Raw genomic sequence first — 27,726 nt, 5'->3', positions numbered from 1 at the left:
TAGGGTCTCCATCCTCTGGGATGGTAGACCTGCACCCCAGATGGCACAGTGGCTTAAAGATGTGGCCTATAGTCGAGACCAATTGATATGTTATGAGGAAGAACTGCCGCAAGCCTCTAGACCTCGAGACATTTGGGTCCCGTTCACTGGATATGTATTAGCTCATTCATCAGATGACTAATGTTGTTCTTGTTTACTGCATTTCATGCCACAGTTGTATGATTTGCCACCTCACTGTATGAAATTGGGATACACCCTGATTGTATTATTATTGACATGCATTGCCATTGTATATTCTGTCCTATGTATCAATGAATGAACTCTGGATCGTGCTGTTCTTAAATGGAAAATTTATAAATAAAAATAAAAATTTTAAAAGGCGGAGTGCCTGTAAGAGCAGGTTGGAGGGCGTAAATGTTGCACAAGCTTCCTCCAAGTAAAAAAACAGTCAGTGGAAGGCCTAAGGCAAAAGGTTGGGGGATAAAAGTGTGCTTTATTTGTGCAGTAACACCAACTATATAGTGGTTTCAACAGCCCATCATTCTGTGATGGCTAGAAGTTATAAATGCAAGAGGATGGGGAATTTCTCTCGAATATGCATTAAAAAAAACTGATGAAAGCAAAGGCAGCGTGAATATGGCCTTGGAGGTTTAAAAAAAAAGAATTTTGCAATCAAGAAACTGAGTAACAAGGATGGAGTGGAAGTTTTGGTATTAAGTCAAGCCTTGAAAATAACTTTTTTACTAGACCTGCCGGTCGAGTAACTTGAATAATCTACGACCTAACTAATGTACTTGACCTATAAACTGGTCCTAAATTGTGTGATCATTGGCAAATATTTTATTTTAGAGAGTTGCTTTTTTCTTCATTCTCATATATAAGTGCACCTTCAAATATGTGAGTCCAGCATTTCTGCTGTACAAAATTATTTTGTTTGATTAAATAGACCAAACGTTTTCTCCATGTGTAATAAGAATCTAGCTCATATACAGGGTACACATGATCCCTGACTTGCTTATCAGTTTACTAATAGTATTCATTGCCTTCACAGCAGGTGCAGGAGTATTTCTCAGTTCATGTTTAATCACTCACTTTTAATACAAATATTACTAAAGTATGATGTGGTAATACACTGTCATGTTACAGAGAGTACATTTCCAAGAAATGGCAAATGACCTTCCCACTTACTGATAAAACGATCGAGTGTATTAACAATAATCTGTGAAAAATGGGTTTCAGAAAACATATCATTTGACCATCATCAAGTAAAGTGTTCTGATTTGTTTTCATCCAAAAAATAATAATTTCATCACACAGAATTACAGAAAAAGGGGCTTTTACAGCTACTGAAACATATTTTTAAATGTTTGCACAGTTATTAGCTATTTAAATGTGTGTTGGAAAAACCGGATACCCTTCAGCCTTTTATTTCACGCATGCAGCAGGTCAGACAGTTGACTTTACAAAATCCTGGCACTCTGCAGTGAGAGAAGACATCTGATCTCTTCATCTGAACATAGAACAAATGTGACAAGATAAAAACAAGATTTAAAGGCATCTTATTGCTTCTTCCCTGTCTGACTGAAGAGAACACCTGCTTTTTGTCAACTCGCCCGAAGGGCGAGGAGGTCCTAAGTATATCTCGTCAGACATAAAAAGAAGCACAAGACGGAACTAATAATCCTAAGGGTTCTCGCTGACGGCCACGATGACTTACTGTCACCAGCGGTCCTCTCTATAGACATAGAGAAGGCGTTTGACGGCCTGGAGTGAGCTTTCCTACACAAAGTACTGGAACGATTCGGACTGGGTGACCAGTTCGGAAACTGGACGAGAGTGTTGTATTCCTGGGGGAGGTGATATCCGACCAGTATCAGGTTATGAGGGGGACGAGGCAGGGCTGTTTGTGATCGCCTCTGCTATTTGCGCTGGTGATAGAGCCCCTTGCGGTTCAGGCGCGATCGGGAGTGCTCTACCGAGGGCTGCAGCTCGGTGGCATGCCACACTATATATCACTGTACGCAGATGATTTGCTTCTTTTCTTGAGAGATACGGAGGAAGCTCTACAAGGGGCGACCTCTTTGCTGTCGCAATACGGAGCAATGTCAGGACTCAAGGTAAACTGGAACAAGACGTGCCTCTTCCCGATCCGACAGGGTTTGAACCCGCCACTTTCACTTGGTGAGATCACCTGGGAACCGACATGCCTCACCTATTTGGGGATTCGGATCTATCATGGCAACATGGATTTGCTGGAAGGAAATGTAGGGCGCTGTATCAGGGCCCTGAAGAGCTGTATGGCGTTCTGGTCGACACTCCCTCTATCGGTGGTGGGCAGAATCGCTTTACTTAAGATGGTGGCACTCCCCAGGCTGCTTTACTACTTCCGCACTTTGCCGATTTGGATCCCACCACGACTATTTAAAGAATTACAGTCATTGACCGTCGGCTTCCTATGGGGCAATGGCAGACGGCGGGTAGCACTGACAACTTTGATGAGGCCTAAAACGGATGGAGGACTGGCGGTGCCCGATTGTGAGCTCTACTACCTGGCAGCACAGCTGCAGGTCCTTACACAAAGTATAGCGCAGGAATTCCGTGGTCCTGAACATAAGTGAGGACAAGGACTACAGCGACACGTCCTCTCTTACATAGTCCTACAACAAAAGCTCGATTTGAGGGACCTGACAGTGGAGGAGCGGACCCTGAGGCTCTGTTGGAATAGAAGCCAGCGTAAGGCAGGAGCTTCCCACCCATATGCGCCTGAGATTCCACTGGGGATGCTGACGGCGCTTCCACACGGAGGGGACTGGACTCCCCTGGCGGATTGGTAGCATTGAGGTATGCACATGGTAGAGGATTTATACGTGAATGAGGAACTGATCCCCTTTCAAGCGCTACAAGACATGTATGGCCTCCCCGAGGGTGACTTTCTGATTCATGCAGCGGTTACAACCGCGATTCAAAAGCACTGGGGAGGTGGACGAACGGAACCTGTGACCACATTGGCCTGTCAGTATGTCGTAATGGCCGCAGGGACCATTAAGGCGATCACGTGCCTCCAGTCTCGGATGATGCGTGAGGGATTGCGCCCATTGGCGTACCTCAAGGCAAAGTGGGAAGCAGGTATAGGCCGCCCGATCCCGGACTCAACATGGGAACACATTCTTAAGAGGGCATGGAAAGGGAGCATAAATGCTCGATTTCAACAGATACAGTTTTTATTCTACATCGGGCTTACCTGACGCCGGGTAAGATCCGGAAATACTTCCGGGTCCAAGATGCAGTGTGTCCCAGATGTTTGGAGGAGGATGTCGAACTGGAACACATGCTATGGCTTTGCCCGAATATTGGGAGTTTTTGGGTAGACGTAGGAGACCTTTTAAATGCAGTCACAGATCGACAGCTAGATTACGACATGGCTGCCTACTTCCTGCATTGGTTCCCGCACACGACTAAAACTAAAATAACCAGCAAGTTTATTGATTTGGAACTATTGTTGGCCAAACGAGAAATAACTTGGCATTGGAAGTCTAGGGAGGGGCCTTCGAGCAAGCGCTGGCGCACGGAATTCTGTAAGTGGGCAAAGTGTGAGAGTACAGTCAGGCTCCGACAAGCGACAAGTGTTGGTAATGATAAGGCTTTGGAGATGGCAAGAGCGTGGGAGGCCCTGGCTCCGGCTTTGAAGGACTATCAGCCGGATGAGGGGGATGAATGAGCAATATTCGTGCATGTGATCATCACACAAAGAACAATGTTGTGCAAGCTTTCTGTACAATTAGTACTATAATGGGTTATGAGATTCTGAACGTGCCCACACCACCGAGTATGTAGGGGGTAGGGCATTAAGGGGTGAGTTGGGTATTAAACTGGAGACATATTTGACAGATTTGAATGATATGATACATGTTTTTTGTTGTATGGTGACCTTATAAAAATTCAATAAAATATGTTTTAAAAAAAAAAAAAGTAGAGGGAACTAATAATCAGGTTGCCCCCCGCTCATCAAATTACAAATACACAAAACCTGATTATTCACGAACACTAAATTATTTAAAACTTTTTCCAAGGATACCAGGAGCAGTTTAACAATATCTCTGCCTAAGGGCTGGCTTCATAAGAATGCCGTCACCTCCGGATCCAAATGTTCAGTTTTTACTGTTTGTCAATACACCAAAAGGCATTTCATCTTATAATTGCGACCAAGAGGAAAAAATATGTGAGAGGTCAGAAAGTAAGAATCACCAAGAGAGCAGCTGGTTGGTACTCACCAGTCTGCCCACGCTATCATCATTGGTAATTTTCACAACTGTAAAGAAAAAAAAATAGTTTCCTAATTTTAGAGGTGAAGAAAAGAGTGATGTGTGCAAGAATGCAATGTTGTTGCTTGTGTTATTCTATGCCAACTGGACCCCGTAGTGAGGAAAGAGAAAGAAGAAAATTGCTTCTCCAAGCTAAAATGAGTTGTGACTCACTTGCAAATGGGGAAAAGGGCAAGATTTTGCTGGGATGGAGGGAACAGAGGGACCGAATTAGAGTCTGGCAGACAAAGTACTCCATCGCGAACACATCAGGTGTACCCTGTCCCACCGCCTCATTTATAGGCGGTATTCTGTCAAAGCACCATGGTTTGCCCTATCAAATACTTCCTCTGACAGTCCGATGAAGTAGGAGCCGTCCAAGGAAGGCTTTATACATCGTCCACCCTAAAAATGGCATACTGGGTAAAGTCTTTCTTTCCTTTCAGTTACCAGCAGGAAAAAGCTGGTGCTAAAGAACAGGGAAAAAAATAAATAATTAACCCCCGCTCCCCCACACCCAGGGAGAAAAAGTCCCAGGATGTGCAAGACTTTTTTTTTGTTTTCTAAAAACAAACTCCCACTTTGGGAGTTTGTTTTTGAAAGATAAAAAAGCTTTAACAAAATGTTCACGAGCCACCACGTTGGTGGTTGCAGTCATTTGAAAGAGTTTTCTGCTTAGCCAGTGGACAACTCTAAATTTGGCAGGTACAGGTCCCTCTGAATGACAAAGGAGTATTTTCCTCCGCCATCTTGACAGAGTAAACTAAGGCCTCCAAACTCTGCTTCAGGCCCTAAATGCATTGGGCATAGATCTTAATCCAAATAATGCTGACCAAGTGTTACTTACTGGAGAAGTGGAGGCAGAAAAATGGATGTGTGATTTACCTATATTATTCAGTAGGGCGCTTGGTTGTTTAAAGAAGCTTTGATCATCGCATCATACTGAAAAAGGGGTCTGTGCCATGAGTGCACAAAGTAAGAATTATTTTGCTGGTGCTTAGAAAATCCTTGCAGGAAGAATGGGAAAGATTGAGCAAGTGAAAGGTCATTGAACCAACAAGAAGTGATAGAATGGCTGAGCCCAATTGTCCTGGCTAGACAGAAACAAAAGCAAAGTTCTGCATGTGCGTCAATCTAGGAGATCGCAATGGTAACATCTGGGGGGGGGGGATCGTCCACCTCTATCACACATAAACATGATGTTGTGGTGTGTGGAGTGCTGAATATATTTCATTAGTGGACCTTGCTCAAGCTTATCATAAAAGCTAAATGATGGTTCAAGAGACTGAACCTCATCTGTAAAACCAGAAGGTGCTTTTCAATTTGTTTATAAGCCTTTCAGGCTAGTTTCTACTTCTGTGGTCCTTCAGAGATTATTGCAACGATTTTTGGGGACCAAGTGCAATTTTTTATTTTTCCCCGATTATGTGTTGGTGCGGGATTTAGTAGTGATGGGACATGATGAAGTTTTAAGGAAGGTTCTCTTAGGATTAGAGGAGGTAGGTTGAACTGTGGGAATTTTAAAAGATTAGATGTTTAAGGTACAGGAAATGGAGTATTTGGTTCATTCACTGTCCAGCATGATTGTAAGGTCAAAACTAAAGCTAGTGGAGGCTAATGAAAGAGCACCGGCTCCAGGAGGTAAAGAAAGATTGTGTTCTTTTCTCGTATTAGCAGATTATACCAAGTTCGCTGACCATTTCTTTGATCAAGTTCATTCACTAAGGGGGTTGATGCATAAAGGAGAACTATTGTGTAGTTTGAGGAGTGTTAATGAGCCTTTCAGGAACCACAATTCCAAGACAGAGACAAAGCCCTTCGACTTGTGGGACTAAATGCCAACATGTACAAGATCATGCAGATCAGGAAAGGATGAAAATGAAAGTTGCAGAGGGTAGCTACTCCACCATAGAGACGGTGGTGTTGGCTTGCTGGTGGCGCTTGGTCGCTGAGGTGCAGATGAACCACAAGTCACATGTGGATTTGTTTGCAACCAGGGGTGCAGGCAAAGCAAAGCCTCACATCCCGAAATGGTTAGGTAGTCTACATGTATGGTCAAATATGTGCAAAGTAAAAAAAATGTGAATTCTGATAGTTTGTTCAGGCATCTACTGGCGCTAAATGGACCTGAGGGGGATCATGATTGCATGGTGGCAGACATAAATCAGAAGCAGAGGTGCCATTTTGGAGGATGACTTGAAATAGGAAGTCTTGTAGATTGGAGGATGTGGAAGGGTACAAAGCTTCTGATTTGTCTGTGTTCCATGGAGTTGTGAGAAGGAACAACAGGTTGGTGGCTCCTGAAGCATTGCAAGAGAGATTGATGGGCCTGTTGCATGAGGGACATAGTGGAATGGCCACCATGAAAAGACGGGCACAAGCCGATTTCTGGTGGCGGGAATATAAAGAGTTTGAGAGGTTTGTTCGTGCAGGCCTCGACAAATCAACTAGCCCACTAGCTATGGCTAGACAGATTTTAGCAGGGTGAGCTATACTTAGGGCCTAATTGCTTTTGTCACATTTATTCTGTATTCAGAGACTGAAGTGAATAGCCAGTTTATATCTACAACTACTTTTCTTTCTCTTACTGCAAAGTTCAAGGATTTTGTAAAGTGAACTGTCTGGCAAATGTGCTGTACAAAAAGAGTTAAACGAAAAGCTGAAGGATGTCATGTTTTATTCTTACACATTTAAACTTTCAGTAGTTATGAAAGTCTTTATTTTGTCATTCTGTGTGATGAAAAAAATGTTAATAGGATTAAAACAAATCAGAACACTTTATTTGGTGATGTGAGAAATTATACAAATGTTTGCTGAAACCCAATTTACACTATATTGTTTTATATGTAAAACTGTATGTTAGTGGGAACGTTTTTGGCCACTTCAATAGAAACAGTTCTGTCTGTAAAAGTAAATGACAATGCACTACCCACCTCATGCTTTTGTAAAATATTGATTACAAGTGAGTTTTTAAAAGATGAACTGGGAAACATTCCTGCCTCTGTCCTGATTACTCTATTAAAACAAACCAAATAGGTTTTTTTGTACAGAAGGAATGCTGAACTCACATATTGGAAGGTGCTCTCATAAATGATAATGAAGAAAAAGGTGGCTCTGCAAAATAAAATATTTGCTTACGATGACATAATGAGGCCAGTTTATGGGTCAAGTACATTACAGTTAGGGCGAGAAGATTATTCAAGTTACTAGACCTGCAGATCTAGTAAAAAAATATATAATTTTTAGAGGGCTGTCATTGGTACATGGCATGCACAGGCAGTGTCAAGTGACATGTTATCGAAGAGATACAAATTGCTCCAGTAGAATTTCCCAAACAAGCTTGGGAGACAGTAGAGATGGATATCTGTGGCCCTTTCAGAGGTCTGGGTTGGGATGAAAGGTACGCTGTTGTACTAACTGACCATTATCCAAGTGGCAGGAGAAAGAGTTTTTGAAAGAAATTGAAGCTTCCAACCTAGTGAACTTTTGTGAGGAAATATTTCATATGAGCGGTATCCTAAAGGGGTGAAAAGGACAACTATTCCTTGTTTATTTTTAAAGAGTTTGAAGTGATTCTGAAATGTGAGAGGATCAGTCATTACAAGACAGCATTGTACTATACACGTGAGAATGGACTGGTTGAAAGGTTCACCAGAGTGCAGTGTGTATGTGTACAGTTGTCCAAAAAAAGTTAATTGAACTGGAGATAAAAAAGAAATGCTATGGTGTTACAGAACCACAGGGGGGCCCTAATCCTTCTTTTAAAGGGCTGAGTACCGTGCACCATGGGCACACTGTCTTTGATGGACCGTACGAGTAAGAAAGGAATTGGTAAATTAAGAATGGCTGAGATGGTGAAATGTAAAAAAGATAATTCTATGTCGGCACTAGAGGCGAGGATTATGCATTTCTTTCTTCACTCTTTTAACCAGGTTCAAAGATCAAGTAAAAAAATACATCACTGAAACTTCAACTCGCATGAATACTAGGAGTAACCATGGCCACCAACAGTCCAATCACATAACAGTCTGACACGCCATATAATACTGGTGATGTCGTAGTCTTTCCTCTTTCTTCACTGCTGCCTCGTCAGTTAAGTCCCTTCAGTCCTTCTTCCTGCCTTGGGTAGTTAGATTTAGAGATTGATTGTCTATTGTGATTTATTTTGTGTCACACTCTGCGAGCGCCCTCATCTCAGCAGTTTCACTACGCTTCAATTCACCAAGTGGTAGGCTCCTTGGCTTGAGCGCGTCTTTTCTTTATCCCGAGCGGGTGTGCTAGGTGGCGCTGTTTCACGCCTCTAACGCATTTTATCGCACCACAAAGCAGCAAGGAGCACTCTGGTGGTCGCGTTCGTGCTTGGACGATTCGAGAGGCCTCCTGCTCGTACCTGCTTCCCTCCCAACCCTCGCCTGACACCGAGAAGAGAAAGGCTTGGTCCATACATATATATATATTGCCTTTCAATCAGGTGAACTTTCTTGGCAACTCTTGGTGACTCCAGTCAGAATGTAAGAGCGACGGCGAGGGGGCTGCCTTCGTTATGTTTTCAGGGCGTATCCTACTTTTGCTTTTACCCTCCATAAAAGATTACGCACCCTCTCTCTCCTCTGAGGAGGAATGCCTCTCCCCCCCAAATGGCGCTTTCCTGCAGGGGTGGACAAGCTCCTTTCCATCAACATTTTACAGGAGCTGGCCCCCCTGCAGGAGAGTGTCAATAAACTGTCTGCCCTGGTCTTCAAGGCCACAGGGATCTTGGGAGACGGGGGCTGGGCCTAGTGGGGTGACCCTAGTTCCCCCACGTAAGGCTAACAAGCGTGATGCAGGGCACCTTGAAGGCTTTAGCCATCTGACTGAAGTCTTTCACAAGAGTGCACGCATGCTTAAGGAAGCACCCTACCGGGAGGAGGAGATAGCTGGGGTAACCAGCGACGAGATCGCATCAGATTTTGCCCCTGAAGAGGTGTTCCCTGATATGGGGGAGAGTGATTTTGAGGAAGAAGAGGGTTCCTCTGATGAGACACAGGATTCAGGCTGATTTTGGCGCCCGCAGTCTTCCAACTCTGACCCTTGTGAAGGGGGCTGTGCCCCTGTAGACATGTTGGACCCGGAGGGTATTTTTAGACCGCTTTCTACGGAGTGGGTCTCTGACGGGACGGTAGCTCAGTACGTGAGTAACAAGGCAGCCACTAAGCAAGGAGGTGAGGGCCCGCCTCAGGTCGGAATGCCCCCGACCATCACTGGGCAACAAGGTCACAGATACCCTGGATAAAGACCCCAAGCTGTGCACCTTCTTCAGTAAATATATGAGGAACCCCAAGAAAGGGATCAACAGATCTTGGAGACCTTGCAAGGACAAGCTCCTGGATGTAGTGGGACCTTTAAAAAAGATCATAGAGCTTGCAGAATGGTAAAAAGAGTCAGGTCAGCCTATACCCACAGACCACGTGGAAGGGTGGGCGCCGAGGACGGTCTGCCTCTGTGGCAACGCCAACTGCGCCGTCTACACAAAACACCGTCGCTCTCTCTTACTGAAGATAGACCCTAAGTGGGGGAAGCTGTCGTCCTCAGAGGCAGGGCCTTCGGCAACCCCTTTGTCAAAGAGCTTGGGAAGTTTGTGGCAACCTCCTTAGCACTTGATCAAGCTAAAGCGTCGACGAAGATCTTCCCTGGGAAGGTTTTTGGCTGGGCCGGAAGAGGCAGGGGCCGCTCCTCCGGCCACCAATCTTATCAAGGCCCTAACAGAGCCCAAGCCAGACTGAACAAAGGCTGGCAGGGCCGGCAAGGAACATTCTACCCCTCCCACCACGGAAAAGGCAGAAACAACCGTGGCCACGGAGGGTCCCACAACAACTCCAGTGGATACAATGGTAAGCACCAGTCTATTGGCACCGCATGTTTTCTCACAAGTGGACAGAGATCACATCAGACCCCTGGGTTTCTAGAGACTGTAAGGGGGTACCACATAGAGTTCTACGGAACCCCGGTCCAAGCAGCAAGACCTCGTCTTCTAGTCTTTTCATCTCAGGACGAGTCCCTTATAGATCTGGAGGTTCAAGATCTTCTGGCAAAAGGGGCAATATGCCACTCCATGCGGCATCCCAGAGGCTTCCTAAGCAACCTGTTTTTAGTGGAAAAAAGGACAAGGGCTTCCGCCCCATCATCAACTTCAGGTCCTTCAACGAGTGGCTGGTATACCGCCACTTCAAGATGGAAGGGATTCACCGCCTCCGAGATCTTCTGCTCCAGGACGACTGGTTGGCGCGTCTCAACCCCAAAGACGCCTACCTGTCTGTCCTCATCATACCTCCCCACTGCAGGTTTCTCCAATTCAAATGGAGGGAGCAGGTCTTCGAGTTCCTGACCCTCCCATTCGGCCTGTCATCAGCACCCTGGTGCTTTACCAAACTCCTCAAGCCAGTATTGGAGCAACTACGTACCCTGGGCATCAGGCTGATTATTTACTTGGACAACATCCTATTGATGTATCAGTCCTGAGGTCGACTGATAACTCACCTGAATACCACCATAACTCTTCTCCAGAGTTTAGGGTTCATCATCAATCAACATAAATAGAACCTGGTCCCACAACAGAGCATGATATTCTTGGGTTCGTATCGATTCCAGGTCAGCGACCCTGATTCTACTGGAGCAGAAAATTGCCAAGATCAAAAAGGAACTGAGGAAGGATCTCAGACTGGACAAAATCTCTTTACGTCAGCTGGTCAGGATTGTTGATTTGTTATCCTCCTCGATACAGGCCATTTTCCTGAGACCACTACACTACAGAGCACTACAGAGACTGAAGGCATCCCATCTCCGGAGGGGGACTCACTTACTCAGAGCTAGTGTCTCTGAATCAGGAACCCAGGACGAAGCTCCAGTGGTGGATCAATCATATGGAGGCATGGAGCGGTCGAGCGATCTTCGGCTCACAACCGGACCAGGTGATAGAATCGGATGCCAGTTGTCTGGGTTGGGGCGCCAGAAGCGGATCGACTTCTATGGGAGGCAGATGGACGGAGGAGGAGCTTGCTCTTCATATCAACTGTCTAGAGCTCCTGTGGGGGTTTGTATGCCCAGTAGAGGCCTGGAATGCCCGGTTGGAGGGCTCCCAGCCTGAGAAAGGTCAGGATCCAGTGACGGCAGACGCTATGATGAGGAACTGGCTGACCAACGCAGTGGACCATGTGCTTCCACTCAAGAAGATGCTTATTAGGGATAAGAGAGTGGGGTCTGCCCCATGGTACTCCCCAGAGCTTAGAACCCTGAGAAAGAACTGTAAACGGGCGGAGAGATTATGGAGGAAGAACCCAGAGACAGAGAGTAGGGAAAAATACCGTAGGGAATTAAGGACGTATAAACTTGCTATACGCGCAGCAAAGGCCTCCTTTTTTAGGGAGAGAGTGAGTCATGCTGCGTCCTCATCCAGGGAAGCCTTTCTAGTGATGAAGGAGCTTCTTAAACCACAGGATCCCATTCTTGTCCACGACAGACCACAGGAAAAATGTCTGGAATTGGCCACTTACTTCAAAGATAAAATTGACACCATTATTAGTTCTCTCCCTCCGGTGATGGGAACCCCGACTCCGTCTGAGGACTTAAGCATGTCGGAAAATTTATTGACGTCTTTTGGCCCCGTAACCTCAGGCGAAGTACTGAAGGTCCTCGGGAGCTTGAAGAGTGGCTCGCCTCGAGATCCAGTCCCAATGCGGTATTTAAAGCAGGCTGCCCCATCGATAGGAGAGCCTTTGACCGATTTGGTCAATCTCTCCTTCGCTCATGGCACGGTACCGCCAGACTGGAAGAGCGCAGTCGTTAAAGCGCTTCTGAAGAAGCCTGGCTTAGATCCACAGAACTTAGCCAATTTCAGGCCCATCTCCTTGCTACCAGGGATTAGTAAGGTTGCCGAGAAACTGGTTAACCGCCAACTGTCCAACTTTCTCGAGGAGAATGGTCGGTTGAGAGACTCCCAGACGGGATTCCGACCGGGTCATGGAACCGACACGGCTCTGCTAGCAGTTGTAGAGGAGGCCAGAAGCACTTTGGATACAGGGGGGTCAGTGGCAGTGATCCTCCTGGACCTAAGTGCGGCCTTCGATACTGTCAACCATGGAGTGTTGACACAACGCCTAGCAGAGACAGGAGTTGCAGGAGCGGCCCTGGAATGGCTGGCCTCTTTTCTGGAGGGGCGTACCTTCGAGGTTTGGGAAGGCAACGCAAAATCTCCTCCCCTTCCACTTCACTGTGGGGTGCCTCAGGGCTCATCCCTGAGCCCTACGTTATTTAACGTGTATATGGCACCCCTGGAGGGTGTGGTGTCTCCGTTTGGCTTTAAGACCATAAGCTATGCGGACGACACTCAGCTAGTGGTGGGTCTGACACAGCTGGAGAAACAGCCTGAAACGCTCCATTCATGCCTAAGAGAGGTGTTTGACTGGATGACCAGGTCATCGCTCAAATTGAATGGCTCAAAAACTGAGCTGATGATCTTGGGCCACTCAAGCTTTGCCCTCTCGCCGAGCAGCTGGCCCAACTGTATGGGCACTCCGCCTGACCCAAAGAAGGAGATTAAGAGCCTGGGGGTCTGGCTGGAGCCTGATCTGTCCTTTAGGACACACGCCAAGAAGATCGCTGGCGTGTGTTATGGACTGCTCCGTTCGGCCCGTAAGGTTCTCCCCCTCTTGCCTGAACTCTCCCGGAAGCTGTTAGTCCAAGGTCTAATCATCTCACGCCTGGACTACAGTAATGCACTCTTTCTCGGAGCACCGGAATCAACGTTCAAAATCCTGCAACAAGTGCAGAACGCGGCAGCCAGGCTGCTGCGGAACGTTCCGGCCAGGCAATCAGCCAGGCCCGCTCTAAAGGCACTCCATTGGCTCCCGGTCAAAGAGAGAGTGACCTTCAAAGCCCTCTGTATTGCTCACAAGAGCATGCAGGGGAAAGGACCTGCTATTCTGAAGGACATGATTCAGCCATATAAGCCCACCAGAGCCTTACGCTCCAATAATAAACACCTCCTTCAGATAAAGAGAATTAGGAGAGCCCGTTCAGGTGGCAGGAGCTTCTCTATTCATACTGCACACGCCTGGAACTCCCTCCCACTCTCACTACGCTCTGAACCAAACCTGCTCAGGTTCAGGAAACATTTGAAAACTTATCTATTTCCAGAATAATTCTAAATCTGTTCTGTTTCACATAGGCAACTTGCTCTGATTCTCTATAAGCGCTGGGATGCCTCTGGGTAACCGTGCGCGGTACAAAATTCGTTAATAATAATAATAATATGCTATTCGATCCCTTACGAGGGATCGAGTATCATGCTGTGTGCTTCTACAGATGGACAACACGGCAGTGGTGCAGTGTATCATATCAACCAACAGGGTGGCATTCGATCCAGAGTCCTAGTGGAGCTTGCAAGGACTTCTGGCACTACTGCCTCCAGCATCAGATTTCCGTGACTGAATCGCCAGGCACTTCAGAGATGGCAGCCTATGGAGGATCGACCCAAAAACGTTCAGGGCACTGATGACACTTTGGGGACTATGCCAAGTGAAACGGTTTGCCTCCAGATGATACGCTCAACTGCCCGGTTACTTCAGCTGGAAACCAGACCCGGGGGCTGAAGCGGTAGATGCCTTCCTTCAGGATTGGTTGATGGATTCGGCCTACGCCTTCCCTCCCTTTATCTTCATCCAACAGCGGGTGGCTTGGTTCTCCAGGGCCATCTCCATCTCATGGCATGGAAGATTTCAGGAGATGCTGGCAAGATGTCAGACTTTCGCAAGGGGCTGAATTCCTTATCCAACAGGCTTTGGCCCCGGGGATCATCAAGGGGTATAAATCAGCTTGGAGGACATGGGGACGTTGGTGTGTGGAGAGACACCTGGATCCTGTGGGCACCAGCATAGCAAATATAGTGAACTTCTTTGCGGAACTTTTTCAGGAAGAATTGGCTTATTGTACCATCAACTCCTTCAGACCGGCTATTTCAGTGGGTCATCCACCCGTAAATAATGTTCTGGTGGGGGAACACCCCTGGGTGAGTAAACTCCTCAAGGGCATCAGGATTTTTCGTCCGCCCGAACCTCGCTACGCGGGTCTGTGGAATGCCAACCTGGTTCTACACCTGTTGTCATCGTGGTAGGAAAATCAATATCAGTCCAGGATGGAAATATCAGCAAAGTTGGCAATGTTGCTCTGCCTTATGTCGTGCAAGAGATCTTCAGATATGAGGGCATTAGACCTTTCTGTTACAATCTTTACCCCTGAAGGGGTTACATTCAACATCTCAAGGAGGACAAAGACGAGTATCAGGTCAGGATCCTATCCAGCCTTTCCCGATTCTCCTACGTTGTGTGTGGTCAGAAGCCTGAAGGTCCACGAGGACATGACATTGGTGGTACAGCCTCCAGGGGAATGGCAGCTTCTGATTGCCATTAAAAAACCCGTCAAGGCTGTGTCATACCCAATCCTTACCAGGTGGGTGAGATGGATCATGGCAAAGGCCGGCATTGATACTAGTGAGTTTGGAGCATACTCCATTAGAGGGGCTATGGTTTCCAAGGCTGTGCAGGTAGGGGGCAGATTGGAGGATATTATGAATGAGGCAGATTGTTCCTCTGATTCCACCTTCAAAAAGTTTAACTTTAAACCAATCCATTATGCAGACGCACTGGTGGTGAGTATGCTTTAAAAATGCATAATCCTGTCAGACGGGGCCCTCGGTTGCTTCGCATAATGCAGATATCTGGAGAGACCTCTGGGTTATATATGAACACAGGAAATCTATACTCTGGCCTCTGTGCGGGAGCTCCGAAATGGGCGCATGGGTTGCGGACGTCACAATAGCCACAACAGGATTTAAATATCTTGGGGTCCAGCTGGCGCCCTGTCCTCCCAAACGGTGTCATGGAATAAAACAAGCATTTACAACGCAATGGTTTCGCCTTTGGAAAAGTTAGAGCTATTGGCATTGTAAATGACAAAATTTGTATTTATGTGTTGGTTTTGAAAACATAAATAAATGGCACTGTCATTTACATTGCCATTAGCTTAATCTCTCGCAAATGTGAGACCTATTGCATTTGCACCCACACATACACGCACACACACACAGAGCCAGCCGCACACACACACACAGCCAGCCGCACACACACACACAGCCAGCCGCACACACACACACACACAGAGCCAGCCGCACACACACACACACACACACACACAGAGCCAGCCAAGGCTGCAAAGAAGATAAAAAGTAACTGGGTAATATAAAGGAGGGACAGGAATATGAGTAGTAGAGATTGAAAAGGTGTGTGGCACATGAAGAGGTCTGGCAACAGGTTATGAGGTAAAAAGGCTGAGTGTGTGTTAAGGAATGGGTGGGATCTGCAGAGTGGGAATGAAAGTTGTCAGGGGTGGAAGAAAGGAGCCCAGGCTGGGGTTCAGGATGAAGGGATGAATAGCAAGCGACACAGAAGGCAAGGAGCAGCATTAGCACTCCATGTGACCTCACACTGGACAACCGGACAGAAACCGCAAGATTTCCAGCCCACAGATTTACATATTCTGCGCACTAATGCACCCATCACTGGAGAGACTAAATTGCATGCATCCTAGCATCAGAGCGCAGACAGCAATGGGGAGGGGCAAATGGAGCAAAGAGGCGGGAGATATTACCTGTAGCAATGGAGGAGGGGGCACAACTGGGAGCCCTGGGCCATTACCTAGAGCAAAATGCTTGATCTCAAAGAAAGTCCTGTGCACCAATTAAGCATTAAGGCTAGTTTAATCTGATTAAAAAAAAATCAGCTTAGTCCGTTCCTCCTACCTCCTGGCTCCAACCTCAGGTCTGCACCCCTTCACCTCTTGCCTCTCCGACCTCTGCAGTCTGCAACCTCTGTGAAAGCTCCAGGCAGTTTCCCGGTAGCTTCACTCCAGGAGGTTTCATTGCGCCGTTTGTACTTAAATTGCCGGTACCTCACCAGCACCTCCAGCTGTTAGGATGCCGGTCCAAAGAAAGAACAGCCAGTGGTGAGATTCGGACACAACGCTGCGTATCAACGCATCAGCCGGACAGCAAAGGGCATGAAGGGGGCCACCATTAGGCAACACGGAGTTCCATGATTTCCGTGACGTGATCACTCAAGCACTGAGCGCCAAAACTCCATTGCAGGGGTCGGGACTTAAAAAAAGAGTCAAACGCCCACGATTCGCGTTCTGACCGGGAGAAAGTGATTGACACTGATGTCTTCCAGAGGCCGGCACTGACAGGCCAGTGACAGTGCGAGTTACCAGTTGCTCAGTGCTGACATTAACCCTTTCACCCCGACCTGACCCGTCACTGATGGCAAACAGGAGCCTCGGCAGGTCTTCCCATCTGTCCTCGGCGGACACGCTCCGAACAGAAGTGCAGTCCCAGGTCGAAGGCGCTGAGCCTTGCATTCCTAAGGAGGGATGCCCCTCTCAAAGGCTGTATGCAGAAGAGAGCTGCAGCTCTTCCTGCAGCCCTGAGCCCTGCATTCCTAGGGAGAGATGCTCCTCTCAAAGTCTGTCTGCAGGAGAGATTTGCACCTCTTCCTTCCCATCTTTTGAAAAATGCAGACCCAGAGCAAACCGCATGTAGGTGTGTCTTTAGATCCCATCTGTCCCTTCCCAGCAGGCTGTTTCCTAGTGTCCCCGTTGTTCTGTTAAGTATGCATATACAATCTTTTAGTGGTTTCTTTTCACAAAAGCTCAGTCTCTCCCCCAGTGACGCCTACCAAATAATTGTGCCAGGCGGTCTCTTTAGCAGGCTCCCGTCTCCTCCAGCCAGCGCTCTTTCTGTAAATGAATGGCTGCTTCTGTGCCACATGCATTGGCTAGTACCGGTGCCTTCCAACGAGACATCAGCCATCCTCTCTTGTGATCCAACATTGATTTTTGGTTTCAAGTATCCTTTGTTTAGAGGTATGAGGGACATTGCCTCTGGTCTGGTAGAAACTAACTTGAACAAATAACACATTTATTTCTGATTCTGAGCGGCCCAGACCTATAGAAAGCCTGCTTGGCTCCTCTGCAGTGATGGTTTCATGGCAGGTTGTAAGGAGCACCGTTAGGCACCGGCTGATAAAGAGTTAACCTCATTCCTCACCAGTGTTTCATGTTTTTTTCTAGCCCAGGCAATGACAGCATTGTCTGATGGCGCTCTGGGAAGAGACGGAGAGAGAGCGCCTTGCAAAAGCCCCGAGGGATGCTTTACACATTGCACATTTACAAAATAACAGACAAAACATAAACCAGCACATACGTATGAGCGATCCACGTCACGCACCTATCCGGGCCGCAGAGCGTTCTGAGCCCGGCTGTAAAACATGGTTCTGAGGTAAAAATGAAACAAAGCGTTCACGCGCATTGCCCACAAATCACGACTTGGTTATGTCACGCGCGTTTAATATAAAGCTGCAATAAAATATATTTTAAAAAATGAAATTTAAGTTGCTGCATAGACAAAAGCAGGTCGAGAGCAGTTATCCCGGATTCGTTATGTCTGCGCTGGGGCTCAAGTACGCCATGCATGCTAGTGGCACATAGCGCTTTAATGAAAGCATACATTCCCCCCAGGAAAGCCCTTCATGGCCAATATGCAATTTAAAGGCGCTGCTGGGACAAGAGGAGACGTGTCTGTCGAGTGTGTTGTTAGAATGTGTCCTGCAGCTGCCGTGACTCATACTGCATATAATGCCATATTAAAACAAGCAACGGAGAGTGAAAGGGGAGGGGGGGCGGTAACGGGCACACGGGGAGGGGGGGCGGTAACGGGCACACGGGGAGGGGGGGCGGTAACGGACACACGGGGAGGGGGGGCGGAACGGACAGCGGGAGGGGGCGGGAACGGGGCACAGGACAGCGAGGGGGGGGAGGGCGGGAACGGGGCACAGGACAGCGAGGGGGGGGAGGGCGGGAACGGGGCACAGGACAGCGAGGGGGGGGGAGGGCGGGAACGGGGCACAGGACAGCGAGGGGGGGCGGGAACAGCACACGGTCAGCGGGAGGGGGGGGCGGGAAGGCGGCGTCTTTGAAAAGCAAGGCGCCCCCGTGCCTACCTTCCGTCCGGGCGTGCAGCAGCAGAGCGACGAGCAGCAGGCAGGCAGCAAACATGGTGCACGGAGATCCCTCGCCGTCCGCGTGGACCCGGATCCAGCCTCCCCCTCCTCCCGGCTGGCTGGCACCGAGATACTTTGTGCAGAAGAGAGCTCTGGAGCAGGGTCAGGCTGCGCCCCTGAGCTCTGCGGCAAGGGAAAGGACGCCTCCATCTTCGGCCGGTGCCGCCATCAGGAAACAAGCGGGAGGGGGAGGAGAGACGCAGCGCCATTGCGAGGCCAGCATCAGGAAAACAAGCGGGAGGGGGCGGGAGAGAACACGGACGACGGGAGGGGGGCGGGAGAGAACACGGACGGCGGGAGGGGTGCGGGAGAGAACACGGACGGCGGGAGGGGGGGCGGGAGAGGACACGGACGGCGGGAAAGGGGAGGGAACGGGAAAAAACGTAACTCCGCCCAGGGAAAAAATCTCGGGAACGCCCCCGAATCTGGTCCGGCCTTGACGGACAGATCCGGCACCCAATGGCTAGCCTCCATTTATGGAGCTAGCCAATGAGAGCCGGGGGACGTTCCCGAAGTCCTTATGGTCAACATAGGATTTCACCTGCGCTGAAAAGCTGCGCAGAGCGCAGCCTTCGGCAGGCGAAACCCAAACATCACCCCCATCTGGCTACACACCCAGGCCAAATTGAAGCCATGGACACGTATGCCCCTCTCTATATTGGGAAGATAGTCGATTTTTAAAATGGTGTCACTCCCTCACCTTCCCTACCAGCTGCAGAATCATCCCTTTAAAATACCGCCCACCTGGTTCCGACAGCTTACTTCCAGACTCCTTAGCTTCCTTTGGAATGACCAGAACGCTAGAGTTGCGCTAAAAATATGCTTTCAGTCTACCTACTGTGGGTAGATAGCGACACCAGATATTCAATCATATCATGCAGCATCTCATCTCCTAGTGCTAAATGATTGGTGGTACGGACATAGAAATGACCCGTCATACCAGGTGGATTGATGGCTCATAGGTAGCACCCTACTCTATTTAACCCTACATGCCCCAAGGGAGCTCCATCAGCTCTGGCCTGCTACACGGGTGGTCTTTGGAGTATGGAAGCAATCGCTGCGCAGAATGGGATGGTGGGGGAAACGGACAAGAGAAACGCCTCTTTGGCAGAGTGGTCTTATGCCACAGGTATCTACCTTGTCGGGGTTTCAGGACTGGGATATCATTGGTATCTCCACATGAGGGACGTGATGCGCGGCACTGTTCTGAAGTCTTTTCGAGAGCTCCGGAAGGAGGTTGAGATGCCGTGTATTCAATTCTACAAGTATTTGCAATTTCGCCACGCTCTAACACCATACATAGCGATACTGGAATCTATCCCAGAGTTTAACCCGATAGAGGCTAAGGTCTTTATAGGCGATCTGGGAGACCACAAGACAGAAAATAATATACCAATCCCTGGTGACGAATCTCTCTATGAACCTGGACTCACTCCGGGAGAGATGGCAGGCTGATCTTGGTCCACTAGATAACGACGACTGGATGGAGATATTAGAATCCCCAAGGGGAGCCGCAATGGTGTCACGCCTAAGATTCATTCAGTTTAAATATATACACTGAGCTTATTTTACTACATATAGGTTGTGGAGGGCAGGACTGATAGATTCCCCTACATGTCTCCGCTGTAACAGCGCGGAAGGTACGTTCATACACACTATTTGGGAATGTATGTGGCTCTGCAGATTTTGGACTGGGTCACGACCTGTCAGTCAGGAGTACTGGGATTGGAAATTCCCCTGTACCCTAAGCTTGCACTACTACATGTCACCGAAGAGATTGGAGGAAATCTGTATATAATACATTTATTATTCTTGGGCCTTACCCTTGCAAAAAGAGATATATCTAGGTAATTGAAAGACCAAGCTCCGCCCAAACTGGGCGCATGAAGGGCAAGTCTAGATTGGTGTATGAACATGGAGCAACCTATATTTAAGGCATGAGGATGCCCGCAGAAACATTTCAAAATCTGGAAACGCTGGGCAGATTTTCGAGGTCTAATTTTGGAACCCCCTCCACCATGCTTTACTGATGCTGAAACCTCTGGATGATAGATCAAGGGGATGAGACGTGATACAGGGGCCTACGTTATATGGGAATTGGATTGCAAGGTATGTTGAACGGACTACTGTATTATACATGGGACACTTGGTTATAAAGGTATGGGCTGTTGTTTACAAGCCCGAAATGTTATTTACTTATTCTGTAAATGTCATATGAAAGTCACCATATTGATTCTTATAACTCTGACCAGAACAAACTGTATTTCTCCTGCTTGAGATGTGAATGTCTTATCTGCTGACTTAGAATGCATAATCCTTGCCTCTGGTTCTGACATAGAATGAAAAATTTCCGAGTTAACATGAAGGAAAATTTCAATTATATTAAGGACGCGGAGGCGAGGATTATCCCCCCTGGCATGCACCATCTATGCCTCTCTCCCTAAGTGGACTTACGCAATGACATACACGAACCCTACAGACACGAGAACAGGATTCTGTGATTATCAGGAAAGTACTGACATTTTACACATCTGTTTTGCTTGGGGTTTAACATGGACACTTTTCTTAACGGCATCCAATTCCTATATTGTACATTGAAAATGTAGTAATTACACAGCTTTGTATGTGTAATCCATATAAGTTTATTTCATGTCGACATCCTCAGCAAAGCAGTTCCTTACATGACGCTGCCTTCACAGAATACTCAGAACACTGGGAATTAAGCAATCTAAGTTTTGTCTGTACATTCCAGCTAATCTCTTAGCAATATGATAATTAACTCTGCATATCTTTTCCCTTATGAAAATAACAAAAGGAAGTAAAACAATAAATGACGTACAATCAACAATAATGCAAGTGCACAAAAAAAAACCACACGTTCGGAAAAATGACAGTTACTAAAAATGATGGTGTAGTGATATAGCTTGGCGCCCAACAGTACCGTACCTCTCACCACCTAGAGCCAATATGTAAGTGAAGAATGTTTTTTTACATTGTTACCCGGGAGCGGGTGGAGACCCTGGAGTAGCCAAAATGTTGGCGGAGAAGCCATGTCAGACATATTCACTGCAAACAAAGTAAAAATAAAAGGCTAAAATAACTAATACAAGGTATTAAAACAATAAGTCAACAAAATAGACTAACACAATTAAGTATATTCCAATCCTTCTGTGGGTCTATTTTCTATGGTTTTTTTTTTCAATTTTCGATTTCCTATGTCGTTTCTTCTCTGTTATAGTAAATTTCTCTTATCTTTATTTTACAGTGTTCCAGCCAGAAATGAAGGAAAACAGAGCATTAATGGGAGCACATATCTCAGACTGAGTACAATAGTAGTTTGTGCTGGTGCGTGACTTGCCCTTGAAATCTGGCAGCTCATGGTATTTCAATATTTAGTATACTTGTAACGTGCCTTTACTATCTTCACACGCTTATGGATAGCGTGCCTTTCAATCTTCGCAGCGCTCACAGTACTCTTGACTAGTGAGACTCGTGCTTGAGTGCTCAAAGCGTATTCATGCTCGGAACTGAAATTGACTGAATGCATGTGTATTTTCAAACGCGTATCAATCGCCTCCTAGTAACAATTAATCTTCCGGATGTGCCTCGCGCTAGAAATTGACTGTGTGCACGTGTGTTCTCAAGAGTGTGTAAATCGCTTGTTAATCCTCAGGACGTGCCTCGTGCTTGAAATTGACTTTGTGCGTGTGTTCTCAAGCGTGTATGAATCGCTTGTTAATCTTCAGGACGTGCCTCGCGCTACGATCATTCATGCGCGCGCAGGCAATTTAAACACAAGCTGCAACTGTAACTTTCACTTTCTTTCATGCTGGCTAACTTTGTTATTAAAACAAATTAAATTCACAGAACTCTTCCCATCTAATATGGCAATGTCTTTTAAAATCCGCCCAGGAACGCTGTTTTCAACAAGTTAAAAACGATCTTATCGGCATGTAGATCGTTTGTTTTCATTCCATCTCATTTAGACCAGGGGTGAAGACATCCGTAGTCTGCCCCCTGCGCAGACACAACTCGTCGCCAGACAATGTAGTAATTACACAGCTACGTATGTGTAATCCATATAAGTTTATTTCATGTCGACATCCTCAGCAAAGCAGCTCCTTACATGACGCTGCCTTCAGAGTAATAAGTCTTCAACGAAAAACAAGGGAAACCCTACTCACAAAGGAACCAGGGCCAACAATTATATCAAAAACAATGGTTCCAGTGGTATAATCAAAATGATATGAATTAAATATATAGCTCAATAGCGATAAACATTAATACTGAGGATTGACCAGGATGGCAAAAAGAAATGTACGAACAATTATGTACATTTCTTTCATGTTTTTTACTTCATAGTATAAACTTTGTTGAAATATTGTCATACAGTTCAATACATACATAAACATCAACATAAACAGTACATAAAAGTGCAGAGTGTCCCGAGTGTATCAGTGAAACCAAAATAACAATACACAAAACATAAGTTCTCTAAAGGCACGGTGGTTTCTAAGTGGATATATAAAAAGGAAAAAGACCAAAAAAGAATAATTTGATTGTTAAAAGTGATTCTACACAGTCGTAGACACTCTATTTAAAGGTTCAGTTCCTTGTTGCGTTTTGCTGGCACATGATTAGTGACAAGCCGAATGGAAGTGTTGACAATAAGCCAGGGCCTCCGAAAGGCTGGTAGGGCAGCAGCAGAACTAGTAATATGCCAAACCTACTGTCAGAAGCCATGTTAGGAAAAATCGTAAAGTGCGCTATATAAGGGTACACATTATGCTCTAACTAAAAACCAGGGTCTAAAAACAGTGCTTCGACACCTCGTCAGTGGCAGTAAGCGCTATGCAAATTCATTTCAAATCAATTCATGGGAATAGAAACAAAAATGAGCAATAGTGCGATTAAACAACGAGCCACAAGGTGGCGCCCTTCTAAAAACCAAGATTATGAGCACTCATCGGGGTGATCCCCATGCCCCTGTGGTAGAAGTAAAGTTTTGGAGGTAGTAACACCCCACACCGGAGTCTGCTGTCCGCACAAGGCGAAGGAGCACGTGTTGGGTGCAACGTGGTAAAGTGGTTCTTAAATCACGCTCGATGCCTGGTATGTGGCCAGTTACACTAGCAAGTGTAGGCTACACGCCAGTTGGGTTTAAGCACTGGTTATACTTGTATTCGTAAAAGGCAGGACCCCAGCTCCTAAATCAGTAGGATTGACGTCATAGGAAGTGTGCCCTTTTCCACAGCCTGTGCCCCGGCCCTCCACGAACCTCCTCACCTTCAGCCTACCTCGATGTGGTGCTACTGGGCGACGTAGGCAGGTGACAGGGCAATGCCTGCGTCAGGAGTGCGAAAGGGCCTGTGCGGGAGAGAGGTGGGAGGGCACTGTGGGCATTACAGGCGGTGGGATGGCAGGGCGATGCGGGCGCAAGGAGTGCAAAAGGGCCCGTTTGCGGGAGGGAGGTGGGGGGAGGTGGGGGGCACTGCGGGCATCCCTGGATGTGGGAAGGCACTACGAGCATCGCTGGAGGTGGAAGGGCAGTATGGGCATCGCTGGAGGTGGGAGAGCACTATGGGCATGGCTGGAGGTGGGAGGGCACTATGGGCATCGCTGGAGGTGGGAGGGCATAGCGGGAGGTGGGAGGGCACTGCGGGCATCGCTGGAGGCCATCGCTGGAGGTTGGAGGACACTGCGGCCATCGCTGCGCTTTGAGGGTTGGGCTTCTCTCAGCCGCACAGGGCACGGTTCCCAGGTCAGGAAGGCGCAGAGGCCCGCGCAGAAGGCAGAGCTGGATCGGTATGAAGCTATCCTGTGTGAGGCAGAGCCAGCGGGTTTAATTAGAGCGGGGGAGAGGTGGGAGCACAGAGAGTGAAATCTTAATGAGGCTTAATGAAGCTGTGTCCTGTGGGGGACAGCTGTCACCGGCGCTGCTAGCAGCCGGAGAGTGGGGCGGGGGCAGGGGGCTGATCGAGGAAGCAATGAAAAGTAAAGGAACGAAAGAGGGAAGAGGGGCTGAAGAAGAAAGGACGGAGAAGGAAGGACGAGGAGTGACTAAGGAAGGAAACTGTAAAGGAACAGAGGGGCTGAGAAAGAAAGAAGGGGACGAGGAAGTAAAGGAGAGCAATCGGGAGTGACCGGGGAAGGAAACTAACCGCGAGTGGTGCGTGCGCGACACGCTGCCTTCACGCCGCATTCGTCTCTGTAATTGGTTGACAAGGTCCACCAATCACAGTGGTTATCTGCCAGTCGCCAACAAATCACAGACGACTGCTGCATGCAAATGCGGCGTGAAGGCAGCATGATGAAACAAAGATGGCGTGCGCTTGTCCCGATGGGCGGGCTCAAAAAAGAGCAAGGGCGGTAACAACAAGCATGTGTAATGTAAACAAGATCAGGCTGCCTTCACTCCGCATTCACATGCGGCAGTCATCTCTGTGATTGGTTGACAAGGTCCACCAATCACAGTGGTTATCTGCTAGTCGCCAACCAATCACAGACAACTGCCACATGCGAATGCTGTATGAAGGCAGTGTGACGAAAGAAAGATGACGTGGGCTCTGTCACAATGGGTGAAAAAATGCAAGGGTAGTAACAAAAATTACGTCCAGCCAATCGAAATCCAGGATAAAACATTAATCAGGACGCGAGCAAATCGGAAACGATTCGGACACAGGGGCGTGGATTTAAGTCCCCTTCATGTGCGCCCCAACGCCAGGCGAGACCTAAAAATAGTACCATAGCCGAATGGTTTTCAGTGTTAAAAGGTGAGGACCTTTTTTAAAATTTTTAATAAGGAGCTATAGACACTGGCATTACGATGCGTGTATCCTTGTTCTCTATAATGTTTCACATGTCACAAATGTTACTCACAGCTCCATGGCAACAACCGCGATTTCAATCTTGGACGTTTCAAATGTTCTTTTTAAAGCTTTCTGCTGTTTACACCATCTTCCAGCCCAATACACATCATAGCAGAAATTGATTTCCCTTCTTTATTTTCCCTAAATCTCACTCACTTTTTCCTAAAAGCTTGAATGTATGTTTATCCTCCATAGCACAAGGGACAATATGATAGTTGATTAATATACACACAGACGTGTATAGTCACACACACAAAACCTCCTTAAAGTTATATAAAATGACAATCCAGCTTTCCAACTAACGAAGGAGACTTCCCTCAATTTACTCTCTACAAAGTTTATATTTCTCATAATTTCTATTTTGCCATGGGTTAAAACAGCCCTCACTTCACTGCAATTAAAAACTAGGGCCCAAGGGCATCAAGCATTTTTCTCCTCGCAAACGTGCGAATCTGCCTGTTTGAGATTGCAAAAAAAAATTTGCGATGCATCAAACGGAAATTTTGCGATCCGGTAACCTGTTACCGAATCGCAAAATGGGTTTGTGATTCGCTATTTGGAAGGGGTGTGTTTAGGGCGTCCCTTCCAAATAACAAATCCTAACAGTATGCATGAATGTTTTGTGACCGTGAATGTGGTGGCAAAACATTCACATTTTACCAGCTACTTCAAGTAGGTGGTAACCCATTCACAAATGGGAAGGGGTCTATGAATGTTTGTAGAAGCATTTTTAAGAGCAGGCAGTGGTCCCATGGACCACTGCCTGATCTTAAAAAATTAAAAGTAAACTTTTCATTTGTCTTAAAGGAAAACGTGCTGCTTTAAAAAAAAAAGTGCTTTATTTAAAAGCAATCACAGACGTGGTGGTCTGCTGATCTCAGCAGGCCACCATCCCTGTGATTTTTGCGATTCCTATGGGGTCGCAAATTGCCACCTGCCTCATTAATATTCATGAGGTAAGTCATTTGCGACCCCTTAGGAATCGGAGAAAGTGTACTACACACTTTCATTCATGCCGTTTTGCGATTCCCCAATTGTGAACCGCAAAGATTCGCAATTAGGGAATAGCAAAACTTTTTTTTATACATCTGGCCCTAGATCCCCATTTTGTACTGCAAGATACCACTCTTGGGTATTCCCAAATGTTGCATGTCTTTAAAAATACACATATATATCATATCTGCCAACAGACCCACGATTATTGAAGCCAAAATGGCTTTATTTTAGCTGTCCCTGGCGTAAAATAGCCTCTGCAACAATATGTTAATGGGGAAAATGCATTCTCTCGATTAATATTTCAAAATCTCTCACTTGCCGTTTGTAAAGTGTTGGCATGTATGCTTTATATGTTATATCAATTGCGACATACATACAAGTCTACATCAGCTGATCGAATGACAGCTACGTTCTCGTATCACAAAGTGTACAGTGCCGTGACCTCACCTGCCCCTCTCCGAGAAAGTCCAATTTCTCATAGCGTCGGGCTCGGGATCTAGCGTCCATAACTCAGCTGCTCACCAACTAACAGCAGTATCAAGTATTGGAAGCACATTCACAGCCACTTCCGGCCCGGCATCTAAACTACTGCTTCCGGGTCACAAGGAAAGAGAAAAAAAAGACTGAAGGATCTGGCTTAAGTCCGCACCAGTGAGGCGTTCTCTGAGCAGAGGCTGAAGTCCAGAATCCAAAGGGATGAAAACGGCAGTCGATTTCCGAAACAATTAATCTTTAATAGTGGTCTCCTTTCTTTCTACAATGCGTCCCTGAAATGAAACGCAAGCGTGGGCCGCCCACGTCCGTTAGCAGCCCCACGCTTTTGTGGCTATGGCAACAGATGCGCGTCTCGTCGTTCCCATGGTAACACTGACGCTTACTCAGTCACCCCAGTGCATGGTTTCTCCTAACATCTGTACAGGCGCACCCCTGCTCACGGCCTCAATGTGCTGCCGCCGCAACTTACTGATTCAAGAGAGGTTTTCAGTCAAGACTTCAGGGGCCGCATCACAAATACAACTCGATGCGATAAAACATTGAACACATCTCCAGGATAAGCAGCTGTACAAATCCACTACTCAATAGAGGGGCAGCTGGAAAACAGCCATTTATGAAGATATTCTAAAAAATACCACCGATGCTGCCTTACTACGACCTGATCTGTCACGTGTTTGGTACACGAGAAAAAACATGAAGATTACTGACATTTGTGTGCCTTTGGCCAACGTACGTAGGTTCTCGGTATCAACAAGAATTATCAAGTATCGAAGCAAGCCTTGATGGTTCTTATCACATGGCAACCATGGTTTAAGGAAACAATTTGTGTTGAGATAAGGAAAGATGGAGCAGCAACACTAGATAAAGTTTATCTCCATTATCCCTCACTTCAGTTCTGGGCCTCCACCTTTTATCCGTAGG

The 27,726-nt window shown here is 47.0% G+C and overlaps 1 protein-coding gene across 1 annotated transcript in view; it reads right to left on the bottom strand.

Annotated features, from left to right (window-relative positions):
* Nucleotides 1-26,946, bottom strand: part of CDK7 (cyclin dependent kinase 7) — a 212,340-nt gene extending 185,394 nt beyond the window's left edge. Inside the window, exon 1 of the mRNA XM_078677314.1 lies at nt 26,758-26,946. Coding sequence (XP_078533440.1) covers nt 26,758-26,817 — 60 coding nt within the window. The 5' untranslated portion in view covers nt 26,818-26,946. The remainder of the gene's footprint in view (nt 1-26,757) is intronic.
* Nucleotides 26,947-27,726: the final 780 nt, after the last annotated feature.

The sequence above is a fragment of the Lissotriton helveticus genome, chromosome 2_1 (genome assembly GCF_964261635.1).
Source record: "Lissotriton helveticus chromosome 2_1, aLisHel1.1, whole genome shotgun sequence".
In the NCBI taxonomy this organism is placed as follows: domain Eukaryota; kingdom Metazoa; phylum Chordata; class Amphibia; order Caudata; family Salamandridae; genus Lissotriton; species Lissotriton helveticus.
The sequence above is the reverse complement of the archived record's forward strand: the minus strand, read 5'-3'. Positions and strand labels throughout refer to the sequence as shown.